The 14,340-nt window shown below is 41.3% G+C and overlaps 1 protein-coding gene across 3 annotated transcripts in view; it reads left to right on the top strand.

The window, feature by feature from the left end:
• The window catches only part of LOC147034159 (CMP-N-acetylneuraminate-beta-galactosamide-alpha-2,3-sialyltransferase 2-like), an 89,125-nt gene extending 79,250 nt beyond the window's left edge, over positions 1-9,875 (top strand). For all 3 annotated transcript variants that reach the window (XM_085877516.1, XM_085877508.1, XM_085877498.1), the window contains one exon: positions 9,307-9,875. In XM_085877516.1, coding sequence (XP_085733642.1) covers positions 9,307-9,489 — 183 coding nt within the window. In that variant the 3' untranslated portion in view covers positions 9,490-9,875. The remainder of the gene's footprint in view (positions 1-9,306) is intronic.
• Positions 9,876-14,340: the final 4,465 nt, after the last annotated feature.

The raw sequence follows: 14,340 nt of genomic DNA, 5'->3' as shown, positions 1-14,340 counted from the left end.
TATAAAATTCAGCTGGAAACCCATCAAAACCAGGAGCCTTATGGTCAACAAGGCCGTCCAGCTCAGTTTTAAGTTCACCAAGACTAATGTTTTCATCCAAGAAGTGTTGCTGATGCTCGTCTATCTGTTGTAAATCAGTTGCAATATTTTGCATTGCAGACAAATCGTTAGATTGAAAAGAAAACACTGTCTCGAAATACGCTCTAACAAAGTGGACAATTTCTGTATTGTTATCCAGAATATGCCCATCACTCGAACGAAGACTTAGTAATTGCTGGTTCGCCTTGGTTGTCTTCTCAAACTTAAAAAAAATCCTTGCAATATGTGTCTGCAGACAGTAAACCACTGACTCTCAGTCTGACTTAGGCACCAATACAATCTCCCTGAACTAATTCCTTCAGCAGAGGTTGCTTATCATAGAGGAGTTAACACCTTTTATCATCACTGAGGTCCTCAGTCCCTCCTTGTAGTTCAATAATCTCTTGTTTCAAGGCGTCAATACGTAATTGTTTACTTCGATAACAATTAGTTTTGTATTGCTGACAGAAAACACGGATTTGTGCCTTGGCATAGTCCCACCACTGACAGAGACTTAAAAACTGATGTTGTTGATACAAAACCCTCTCCTAAAAAACCTTGAAGGATGACTTGAAAAGAGGGTCGCTCACAAGGGAAGTATTAAAACACCAATACAATGTGCGGTGTTTAAAACCAGGAGGTGGCAGACACAGTTTTACTAAGGAATGGTCAGAGAAACCAGAAGGAACAAGTTAGGAAGTAACAGAGTTAGGAATGTAAAATTGATCAAGTCGAGCAAGTGAAAGATGATTTCGAAAAACCCGACACCAACTGAATTGTTGTAGGTTCGGGTGTTGTTGTCACCATATATCATGAAGATAATGACGTGATAAAATATTGGAAAGAGGCCGACTTGATGCTGAATGTGGCTCTGCACTGTTCCGATCTAAAGTTGGATTCAAAGTACAGTTAAAGTCCCCCGTGAGGCACAACAAAGTATCAAGATATGTGTTGCAAGAAATGAAAGTAATCATTAAAAAAAAGCCCCTCTATCTGCACTGTCACTTGGAGCGTAGACATTAACAAAAACAAAAAGTTTCTGATTGTAATCAAGCTCTACAGAGGTGAGATAGCCTGGGATGATTTCTTTAAAAATAGGGGGGAGAGACAGACAAACGTGGACTAACAAAAAAGCAATACCCGCGCTCGATTGTATTGCGAAAAAAATTAAGTGCCATTCAGCTGTTGCTGACAATCAGCCACAGTCTGGAGTGGTACGAGTCTCTTGTAAGAAGAGGATATCAATTTTTTCCTTCCTGGCTAATTGCACAGTCTGCGACCGATGCAGCTGACTGCGTCCACCATTAATATTCAAACTGGCTATGTTCATGAAGACATTCGCAGCACCTCGACCATTACGGGTATATATATCTTTCCTTGCTGTAACAAGATACCTTTTCAATCTTTTAAGCGAGTTATCAGAAACATGAAGGGTTGCAGATTGTTGTACAACAGCCTGAGCACCAACAATGAAGGCACAAGTGTCAGAGAAGAAATCGCTAATTTTCACGGCGCTTTCAACGATAAGTTTTTTTTTTTTTGCAGAAATCCATGATTTCATTCCGAGGAATGGAATCTCCAGACATGCTCTGATGGGAGGTCGGCCTCACCATCACTTTGTGAGGCAACAGAAGAACCCCCATCAGAGTCACAGTCATTACATTGAGAATCCATTGCTGTAGAAACGGGATCATCAAAGCAACACTCTGAGATTTCATCTTGAGCATTCTGCTGCACATGAGCTTGATAAGGTTCAGCGACCTCAATGGATGAGTTAATCACAGACAGGTCGTGAGTTAGTACACATTCACCGCTCCCAATAGAGGAAGGGGGGGGGGACGACATGATCAACACAAGGTTCAACAAGGGACAAACAAGGAGGATCAACCTCAGAACCTCAGAACACCCAAGCTGTCTGAACAACACATAAGCTGCCAATATTTATGGCACGATCCTCAACCGACTGTGAGGGTAGAGGAGGTTGAAGAATTACTTCAGCTGGAGGGAAAGTGCTGAGGAGAGGGTTGTGCTCCTTTACTAATCACTTGACCAAAGGTTGGGGGACCAGCCAAGACCTTATTGTCTGGCTCGTTGAGATCGGGGGAAGATGAGAGGGTTCTTTTCCTGTTTTTCTGTACGTCTACAATGGGGGTCTCTCAGCACCCATACTATTAACATGATCAACAGTGATCTCAGTTGCACCCTGGTGGACATCATCAGCCAGGCTCGTGACTCCATCCGTGTACCTATTTGGGCAGGAGTCTTTTAAATGACCATATTGGCCACACTCAAAGCAAATTAGAGACTCTGTTGAGACAAAGACCCTATAAATGTACCCTTCGACCTTGAAGGGCAATACCGCTATGCTTTAAACGGTTGTTTGTCCCTGGTAAAGGAATCATAGAAACTGAGGAAACAACAGAACCAAGTTTGTTAAGCTTGTTAACTGGTTCTGTGTTCTTAATGAACGGAGGAATATTACAGAGGGAAACCGGAACTGCCGGCATGTTGAGAGGACATACCTGGACGAACACGTCAGGAGGAAGGAAAAGCCCATGTTTGACTACTTGAGCAACCATGTTTACTGTAGAAACAAAGATTACCACGTCTATTCATGCGAGAAGCCGCTTTTACATTCTCCAAACCGAATAACTCCCCAACAGCGAGGATAACGGCCTCCACGTCGATTCCCAACGGAGGCCCACAAACTAACCCATGTTTCCGGGTTGGAGTTTCAAAAGCCGTGTCACGAGAACTATCCGCCATCGTTTCCACGTTTAAATAAAGAAAACATTAGCGAAGCCTAAAGGCTCCGATAAACAGACTAAAAAAATATATATATATATATATATATATATATATATATATATATATATATATATATATATATATATATATATATATATATATATATATATATAGATAATATAATAAAAAATACGAAAAAGGAGAAATAGATTATAATTTAAAACACGAAGTGAGAAAAACGAGGAGGGTAACGCCCCAAATCGGGAACCCTCAACAATACCACCACGCAAGCTCTCAACTCTCTGTCTCAACAGGGCAGGGGGTTAGCTTGAAAGGGGAAATACACAAAGACACACTACAAAGGGGAGGGTGGGGAGACAAACCACAAACATGGACACCTACAAGGAGCCGCCATGACACTGCACTCAACTCACGAACCGGAGAGAGAGAGAGAGAGAGAGAGAGAGAGAGAGAGAGAGAGAGAGAGAGAGAGAGAGAGAGAGAGAGAGAGAGAGAGAGAGAGAGAGAGAGAGAGAGAGATAGAGATAGAGATAGAGATAGAGAGAGAGAGAGAGATAGAGATAGAGATAGAGATAGAGATAGAGATAGAGATAGAGATAGAGATAGATATAGATGGGGGTCGGAGAGTTATCAGAGAGAATATGTTATACTTTGTGACCAACGCACGCATGCACGCACGCACGCACGCACACACACAAACACACACGTGCTCGGCCAATATCGGCATTTTTTTTTCGGGAATCGGCAGGTTAGAGTCAGTGTGATTACCGACTACAGTACGTACTGTATACAACTGAGAAACCTTGAGTAGCTTTCACCGAAAAACAACGGTACATTTATATCGATGTTTCAGGGAGATGTTCACAAACATTAATCCTTAGAAGCAGCTGCGTGTGACAGGTGGAAAAAAAAAATTGGCTCGGTAATTTAGAAAATACGTAAATATGGCAAACAACTCAGAAATCCGGCTTTATCAAACATATTTTGCTTTGAAACTCCCAAAGAGAAACATATAACCTTTGTAAAGCAAATCCGAAAACCAAATGCTTTAGAAACTGGACTGTGGACAAAGGAAAACCTGATAGAACCTCCATAAGATACGGGATGAAACTGTGCCACCACAGGACCCATAAGAGGCATGGCATGTCCACACACCCGCGGAGAGTCTGTATAGATCCAAATCTACCCATATGTACCACGTCCATGCGTGCTGTATACGTACCTCTACCTTGGAGTAACTGTCGACTGTCCATCCCGATCGGAACACGAACTGTCGGGCTATCAACTGACACAAACTATACAGCTCAGTAAGGAGCTAAAGCACTCCAACAGAACGCCTGGCTTGGCAAGCGATTACCAATTCCTTCGATACAACTATGCACACAGAAACGCCTGTGCCATCAACCCGTGCAACCCCCGACAAATGAACACTTTTTTGGGGAGTCGGAACTGCTGATTCTTTCAAATCTGGAGCTTACATTTTGTAATTCTGCTAAGTTTAAGAGATTATCTCGGTTATTCATGTGCGCAAATGAAATAAAGCCAAGAATGCTGGCATCTCCTGGTGTTTATAAGAATTGCAATCTACCCAGCGATTCAAAACTATAATGAACAGGCATTCGATAATATGAGTGAAGAAAGTGGAAAAAAAACCCCAAAAACTTTATCATCAAGAAATTGATGTGGCCTGTTCCAGGTCAAAGCATGGTTTAGCAGGTCAAAAAACATGGCAGCCTCAGACCCCATCGAAGTTACCCAGGAAATGCCTTAAGAACCCAGACAGCGAGGTGGCCGAGGATCGTGAAGGATGTAATTAAATAAGGCTGTTAATTATCTTCAAAGGGGGTGTTTTAATTTACCCAATTTAGAAAGTTTTTCTCTCTAAATCATGTCTAATCAATTGAATTGGCCCCAGGTGGACCCCATTCAAGTTGTGGAGACATCTCCAGGATGATCAAAGGAAATTGGATGCACCTGAGCTCAATTTGGAATGTCATAGAAAAGGGGTTGAATACTTATTGACTCGAGACATTTCAGCATTTGATTGTTAGCTTATCTAGGATATAAATTCCAGATGAGGTATTGTCATCGTGCATCGTCCGTTCGTCCGTCTCCTATTTCGACTTCTCCGTCCAAACCGTTGGGCTGATCCGGCTGAAATTTGGCAGCAATGTTTCTCTCCTTACTGGTAACAGGGATTTCAAAGCTCGTTCCGGTCACGTGACTTTAGGTATATCAAAATGGCTGACTTGGTATATTCCTTCAAAAATCTTCTCCACACCCACTACTCAAAATGCCACCAAATTTGGGTTGCAAACATTAGGACAGGGTCCTAATGTTAAATTGCGGATGCCATGCCGATCACGTGACAGGAAGTGTCTCAAAATGGCGGTCGCACAAATTTTTTTGAAAATCTTCTTCTCCAATCCCACCAGTCAAAATGACACGAAATTTGGGTTACAACATTAGGCCAGGGTAGGGATGTTAAATTATGGAGGTCATGCCGATCACATGACCAAAAGTGTGTCAAAATGGCTGACTTGGTCAATTTTTGAGGAAAATCGCATCTATTCCTTTAAAAATCTTCTCCAGATACACCATCAAAATGCTACCAAATTTGGGTTGCAACATTAGGCCAGGGCCCAGATTAGCTACAGGTCCAGTGCTCCTATTTTTAATTGATTTGTTAAAAATTTCTAAAAACAAAATTCCACTTTGACATTATGGGGTATTTCGTGTAGATCTGTGGCAAAAAAATCTCAATTTAATCAATTTTATATTCAGGCTGTAATGCAACAAAATGTGAAAAAGTCAAGGGGTGTGAATACTTTCTGAAAGAACTGTCTATGAAACTCAAACATTGTACAAAGCTACGGATGTACACTTTGTCTCTACGGCCAAAGTACACAGTCCAACATAGCTTGTTAAACTACTTTACCCATGCACTTCGACTCATCTATCAAAGCACATGGATAAACACATACAGTATATCCCAGCCTACAGGGCCAGAATGCATGGTCACACCATAATCAAATAACTGACCAAATACAGCACTGGAGTATCAGGAGGAACAGATAGACAGAGATGGAGTCATCAGGAGGAGCCTGGATAGGATTCGGGTTTCGGCTGCTATTCCTACACACAGGAATCCATCAGCACACACATTAATACACAGACCCTCTATTTATAATGAAGATCCATTTCCGCTCATTTTTTCTTTTTTATTTCACACAACTTCCAATGCTACGGGAACCTGTTTAAACAAAAACCAACCAAACTTAAACAAGAGATTATAATAACATCAAAAAAACCTTCTCAGAGAACCCAATCAAACTCTTCGCACAATAACCCCTCTCAAACATGATGGAATACATCTTCTTAGCAAGAACCCCAAAATCATCATGAACAGAACAAATTCTAGCAAATCTAAAAAGCTGAAATGAAAACACATTGTCGCCTATCTTAACTGGTGCATTATGAGATGGAAACATATACAAGACAACAGGAAAATTAAAATAATCAACTGTGTGATACTAAAACAATTATTTCCAACTCTAACACATCCAGATATGCCACTACACTATCATCATGACTACTCTGATCTGCTATTAGGGTTTCTGGATAAATTCTATGAATGAGCCTATCAAAAAACTTATAATTAATCACACAAATATCATTAACATAACGACATGTAGAAGATAATATTTTAGCAAAGCCTGATATCTCCTTCATAAACTTCTGCACAAATGAAAACTCACAATAAACAAGGAAAATGTCCACTAATAGGGGGCTGCATTTCCCTCCATTGGAATGCTTTTTATTTGTTGAAATATTTTCCCACCAAAAGACACAAAAGTGTTAAACAAAATAAAATTAAGAGCATCTTAAAAAAATTTTTGTTGATCAAAACAATGAAAACCCATATACTTTTTCTGAGAAAAGAATGACCTATCAAACCTGATAAATAAAATATATTATAAAAGCTGAAAAACATTATCAATAACAACAAAGAGTGCACCCTTAAAGGTCTCATGACATTCAAAAGTAGTGAAATTGCACATATATATGTCCTGGAGGAGTTTTTCATCGTGATTTCTGATCTGACTGTTTTTTCACAATACTTGTTCTGTAAAATTGAAAAAACAAACCTCTTAGGGAACGCCCCTAAAAATTCTGCCGAAATCCACTGAAAGAGGCTAACCCACATGACGTCATCTCCAGAACAACAAAAGCTGCACGTAAATTACTCGGGTTGGTGGTCTACGTGATTGTATTGGCTTCCTGTGTGTTTCCACATTTGATTGGTCGATTCAAACGCTTCGTTCATGTCTGCTTTTAAAGAATCAAACATTTGGTTTTGAATAATGGATGACATGGACTTTGATTTGTCTGGTAGTGACAGTGAGTGTGAGAGAAATGAAGGATTTTGGTCTGAATCAGATGGAGAATTGTCGGATAACGTAGTCGCGGGAGGTGATGTTCAGGCAGCTGGAAATGGAATACGGCCTTACCAGTTCGAGCCTGAAGCAGGACAAGCAGGGGAAACTGGCGATGAAATTCCCGGCGTTCATGATGATCGGGAGAACATCGAAGGAGGACTTGGCAATAACAACTGGTTACACTAAATCCTATTTGTAATTAAATAATGTAAATTTGACTTGCATACTGCTCGATATCAGAAATATTTTAGTGAGGTGACGTGACCAGCGCAGCACAGCGGACATGTTGCTCCACGGCGAATGAATCGCAAGCAAGGCCAGCCCATGTCATCGGCCATATCTCTCCGCGCATAAAACGAAGTAATCTCGCTGTCCGGATACGATGAAAACTTGTGTGCAGAACACACCTTGCGACACAATTGTCTAGAGTAGTCCGATAAATCTGACGTTCTGTTGCATTTTTATTTATTTTATTCCTACTGTCGTCATGTAGCGCCAGTAGAAAACAATGAAGAAAAGAGAATAATAAATGAAAGCTACAGCACGTCAGAATTATCGGACTAGATGGACGAGCGATGGATTTATCAGACTGACAAGTAACTTGTATTAGCATGCACACAATGTATAAGTCAATGCATAAGAGTCCCGAGGCTATCAGGCCGTGTAATACGACAGATAAATTTGTCTTTCATAGTTGTGCCAACATATTTTTCTCTGTTCATTTATTACAGCATTTTGGCTAAATGTTAATGAATAGCAAGCCAATGGAAGCAGTACCTTCACTTTAGAATAAACCCATGTATGTCGAGTGCAGCCATACCTGGCTTGCATGTGTGGAATCGTACCTATCCCAGCAAGCTGGTTTCAACGAACAATTCAATAAGCTGCAAAATGTGGGTGCAGGTTTTTCACATTGTTTGATTTTAAAATTATCTCCTTGTGCCTTGAAATGATGCAATATTAATCTTTGGTATTTTACTTGTATGTCCCTGTAAGTTTCTTTTTTAATGGAAAGGTTCAACAGTCACATTTAATATTTTGTGGACATGGTATAGCCCTTTATTGTGCATACATGTATTGGATTTGTACACTACTACGACAAGGTAGTAAAGGGATAAATGATTGCCTCGTGATTGTTGTGCGTACAACGGCTCAGAAGCAGAATTTCTTTTTCGCGAAACAATCACAGGAATTAAGACGATCAGTGAGATAGCAAACACATGCACAATGCATTTGTACGTACTTTATACGGCGCACGACGTCTAATCAATCCACTCTGTGCGAGTCGCGTTCTGGAGATGACGTCAACGGTCACGTGACCTGCGGTTCACGAAACTCAACTTTTTTGAGGGGCGGGGCATACAAGTTGTGAAAAGCACTAGAAATGTTCGAAATATTGGTCTAATTATCCCATTGTTGATTTTAAAAAAGAAACATGGGTGATTTCTTCACTAGGAAGGTCAAGTTAACATATAAATAACCAGAAAATTTTGAGTGTCATGGGACCTTTAACCAGTACTAATCCAAATTTGTATACAAAGTGGAAAAATCAAAAACATCAACAGATTTAATTTTGAAAAATCTAATCATGCCTGGTGTTGGCTTAATGGTAAGGGTGGTGGGCTTGGGATCCTAGGATCCTGAGTTTAAATCCTGCTTGTCTGTTGAATTAATACCAGGTGAGGTTGACTCTGCCTGCCATCCTAATGAGGTTGGCAAAAACGAGTGCCAGCTTGCTGGTATCCTGCGTTGGAGTGGCGACCTGTCCAGGATTGCACCCAATAGTTCAGGAGACTGCTAAGGTAGCACCAATGCTCTGCACAGAGTGTGATCCCAATGGATGGATGGAATCTAATTTGAAGAACTCTAAAGTGGAACTAATACTCCAGAAAGTGTTAATATCAGAATTCTTATTATTTATCAACACAATATCCAAAGAAGAAAATGCAAATATATATTTTAATCTATTTATTTTATTCGTATTTTTTTTTTGTCTAACTTTATTGTCCTTGTTTTACAGGTGAATCTCTTTGGATTTGGCATGGATAATCATGGTGAGTGGCGTCATTACTGGACTAAACATCAGAACACCTCAGTTGCTTGCAATCATCATCAAAATAATGAAGCCAAGTTGTTGAAAAGGCTGGAGAGTGAAGGACTAGTTCACATAATAAAGCAACGGCAAAACATCACAGGAGGCTGAATGACATTTTATGGGAAGGTTTGATTTGGGCAAACAGTTTCGTTTTTCATCCTTTTTCCCCAATTCACTTCCATCCTATTATTTTTCTTTGGCTTGCTTTGCATAACCCTAATGGCTCACACCCCCTCCACTGATATCTTACTTAGTTTCTCAGCTTATTTCTTGTTTTATAGAAATTGTTTTTCCTTTCTTGTGAAATGATTCTGATGTCTGTTTTTTATTCACACAAGTTGAGGCTTATTACAGCATTAACGGTCATCCTGTAATAAAATAGATGATCATGCAAATGGAAACAAAATGTTTGCAGTACCGATTTTGTTCTTGCTTAATTATAGATTGAAATGTGGGGATTGCTGTGATTGTAATAAAGATATTTCATTTCATGATCCAGGCATTGAAGTTGTCCTGTATATTTTGCGAACTTGGACCTCTGAATCGCTCCGGTACTTTGAGCCATGTAATTGGCTCCCTGATTGAGCCATCACATTTTTGCCGAAGGTCTTGGTTTAGTTATCCTCATTGTGTGTAGCTTAATTTTCCCAAGTTTGTGAAAGCTACAAAACAGGTTTGACATTTCAAAGAACTTCTAAAAACTGTTATCCTCATGTCTCGCAGGCAGGGCGAGACATCAATGTGTGTGCTGTCCCTCAGATGGATGCTACACAAGGATACACAAAGAAAGTAGAATAAGGAGGCCATTTGGTCCATCATGCCTGTGCAACATCAACACCAGACTAATTTATCAACACCAGAAAAAAAAAGAAAAATGCAAAATGTTTTTTTGTGTTTTTTGTTTATTTTTATCAAAAAAATTCTCTAGTTTTTTTCAATCCACGAGAAGGCAAAGATGGTTCTTGGGTAAAAAAAAAAACACACAACATCAATCACACAACACCCCTTGACGAGACCCTCACCAACACTCCGCACAAATGCATACAATCACCCATCCATGCTCAACCTACCTCAAAGTCTTGCCAACATCCCGAAACCTCGCTACCTCCAATACTTCCAGGTACCTATCTAATTCCAATTTAAAAACATATCTGCTGTTTTTGCTGCCACTACCTTTCCATGCAATAACTACTCTCTGAGTAAAAGACTCCTGCCTTACTACCATCTTAACGCTCCTCTTCTTTACTCCCAGGCTATGGCCCCTGGTCCTATCACTGTCTACTCTGCTGAATAATTCTTCAGTGCTTATTTTGTCTGCACCCTTCATTATGTTAAACATCTCTATAATATCCTATCGTAACCACCTCCTTTCTTGTGTATAAAACCCTGTCTCCTTCAGCCGCTCCTTATAACTGGGTCAAGCTAAGCCTGGAATCAATCTAGTAACCCTGTGCAGAACCTTCTCTATCACAGCGATGAACTTCCTGACCAAAACTGCACACAATATTGTAGATGTGGCCCTCATGAAATTCCTGTATAACGTCAACACCACCTCTTTTGATTTCTAAATAATCCCCCTCCGAATACAACCTACAACCCTATTTGCTTTACTTATTGCTGCCTGGCATTGTGCTGCCTACTTACCTGTTACCTCCTGTATCTGTTACCACCCCCAGGTTCTTTTCCTGTGTGACACGCTTTAAAATTACCCCTTGCATCATGTAATCTCTATTTTCATTATTCTTCCTCATCCCCAGCACCTTACACTTGCTCCGGTTAAATTGCATCTGCCAATCTTTTGCCCAATCAATGCAAGTATCAATACTTTCCTGAATCTGATCACCACCCCCTCTGCTATTCACCTTACCTGGTGTTGATAAATTGGTGTGGTGTTGATGTAATGTGGCACAGGCATGATGAGCTGAATGGTCTCCACCTGCGTTTAATTGCCTTGTGTTTAGCTCAAGCTGTGTTATCTGCAAATTTGGAAAGGCCACTGTTCACCCCACTATCCAAATCGTTGATGTGAATTATGAATAGTAACGGTCCTTCTACTGATCTCCGAGGTACCCCACAACTTACATCCTCCCAGCAAGACATCCTCTCACTCACAGCTACTCTTTACTTCCTTCCACTAAGCCAGTTTGAAATCCAGTTAGCTGCCTGACCAGCCACTCCACAAGTCCTCACCTTGGCTAACAACCTTCGATGTGGTACCTTATCAAATGCCTTTTTAAAGTCTAGATATACTATGTCCACTGCCTTTCCATCATCCACCCAATCAGAAACTGCTTCATAGAACTCTAAAAGATTTGTGAGACAAGACCTACCTTTGGTAAACCCATGCTGACTACCTTTAATTAGTTTGTATTTATTTAAATGGTTCCTCATCTGGTCCCTAATTAATGTCTCCAACACCTTCCCCACAACTGAAGTCAAACGAACAGGTCTATAGTTCCCAAATTATTTTCTGGATCCTGAAATAATGGTGTTACCTTTGCTACTCTCCAATCCTCCGGTACCTGTCCTGACTCCAGTGAGTTATTGAAAATATCTGTAAACATCTCGCTTATCTGCGCAGCCACCTCCCTCAATACTCGCAGGTGCGTATTATCTGGCCCTGGAGCCTTATCTACTCTTCCAAGCTGTTCCTTTACTTCCTCCATTTCAACCTGGAGCTTCTGTAAAATTTTAAAAATAAATTCCCCCTTATCCTGAAAGAAAAAAAACCCCAAAACACACACGCACAGGAATATGTATTACCTTTTATTCTAAACATGTATGAAAGATCACGCAAATAAACGTTTTTATTACAAAGTTATAGCGAAACAAACAAAGTGCAATGTGATGGGGTAAAAATTTTAACCACCACCCCCAATCATAACCAATCCTGAACTAAAAAACAAACAAACAACAAATACAGATGGAAACATTCACCACCCTTCACTCGCAGCACGTATGAAGAATTATGCATAAAAACATTTTCATAACAAAGTTAGTGTAACAGACAAAAAAGCAACGCCCGGGTCTAAAAAGAACCACAAATGCATGAAAGGAGTAGAATTTAAAAATAAATCCCCACCCCATCATTTTTATTTATTTATTGTTTTTTTTTTTTTTTACAATGTCGAGGCTCGTGTAAGAGCTAACATACAGCACGTACAACAAGGGGAGCAGGAGACGAGAGGGGCAGGAGAGGGAAGCACAAAACATTGGGGAACAGAGACATGAGGAGAGCTGTGGAAGGGTGAGGGATGGAGCGGGGTACATGGGGTAAACAAGATGGACATTACAGGGACTTTCAGGTCCTTACACGACAGGGACTTTCAGGGAGGAAAGCAGGGAATTTGAAGGAGGTGGGTTTGAGGTGAATTAATGGGGGTATAAATGATGATGGTTTTGGATGGGGGAAGATATGAGATGGTGGTGAACAGCTATTTTGAAAACCTGGAGGGAAGAGTGGGATTGAAGAGAGTGTGGGAGTTTGTTCCAAAGGTGGGGAAAAAAAGAGGAATGAAAGAGTGAAGGTGGGCAGTGATTCTTGATTTTGGTAGTTTTAACAGAAGGGGTTTTTCTCCACAACTGAATTGGTGGACTTTGAGCGCCCTGCGGAAATATGGTGGGGGGGGGGGGTGGGGGGGACACCACAGACAGAGCGGGGGGGGCGAAACCGGAGAGGAGACAGTAGAAGAGAGAAAGACCACCGACTTGCTTGCGGTGAGAGAATGAGAGACCCAAAGACTCAACCTCATCGTGGGAGATACCAATGATCCTAAATGCCTTGGTTTCCACACCATGAAGCCGAGAAAGGTGAGAGGCGTGAGCACCAGCCCAAAGGGGAGAGCCGTACTCCATCAGGCTGCGAATGAAAGCTTTGTATGTGGTCAGAAGCTCAGGTGTGCCAAGGAAGGACTTTGCACGATGGAGGATGCTCAGCCGGTGACTGGCTTTGGAGGCCAGCCTGGAAATGTGGCTTTTCCAGGAAAGGTCATGGCAGATAGTGAGACCCAGAAGCTTGAATGAAAGGACATCTTCAAGAGGATTGTTGAGACAGTAGATGGACTGGGGGGGGGGGGGTGGTCCAGATGATCCTTTCTGAGAGACACGGTGAGATTGTGAGATTTTTCAGGATTGAAAGACATGTTTCACATGTTGGACCAGCTTGTGATTTCATCCAGATGTGCAGAGAGTGAAGAGGCTGCTGCTTGCTTATCTGAGGGATGACAGATAGTACGGCAGAGGGTTGAATCATCAGCAAAGACGTAAAGAGGATTTTCCAGGGAATCTGTGAGGGATCATTGATGAAAACCAGAAAAAGAACAAGACTCAGAACACTGCCTTGAGGAACTCCAGCCTGGACAGGAAGAGGGGATGAGAGAACTCCATGAAGGGTCACATGTTGGCTGCGACAGGAGAGGAAGTCTGCCAGTCAGTGGAGATGACCTTGGATACCGGAGGAGGAGAGTTTGGTCAGCAGGGCAGGGTGCCAGACTGTATCGAAAGCACGCAGTATGTCTCGGGAGATGGCTCTGTTTTCATGTCCGGCATCGAGGATCTCCATCCATTGTTGGGAGAGCAGAAGCAGCATATCCAGGATTCCAGGGTGGAGTGATCTGGTCTGAATCCAAATTTATAATTAGAAATCAAGCCATTGGAGAAGAGGAAGGATTTAATGTGTGAAGTGATGATGGATTCCATAACCTTGCTGATGATTGGGAGAAGGCTGATTGGTCTGTAGTTGCAGGGATCTGTTTTTGCACCTTTTTATGCAGGGCAGTGATGTTTGCAGGAACATACATTCCCATCCTGAATTAAAAAATCCTTCCATATGACTGTGTTTGTGAGTGTGCGTGCATGTGACTGTGTGTGTGTGTGTGTGTGTGTGTGTGTGTGTGTGTGTGTGTGTGTGTGTGTGTGTGTGTGTGTGTGTGTGTGTGTGTGTGTGTGTGTACGTGCAAG

The sequence above is a fragment of the Eptatretus burgeri genome, chromosome 1 (assembly GCF_056783735.1).
Source record: "Eptatretus burgeri isolate ZD-2024b chromosome 1, Ebu_testis_v1, whole genome shotgun sequence".
Lineage (NCBI taxonomy): Eukaryota > Metazoa > Chordata > Myxini > Myxiniformes > Myxinidae > Eptatretus > Eptatretus burgeri.
This window is presented reverse-complemented; position numbering and strand designations above follow the sequence as displayed.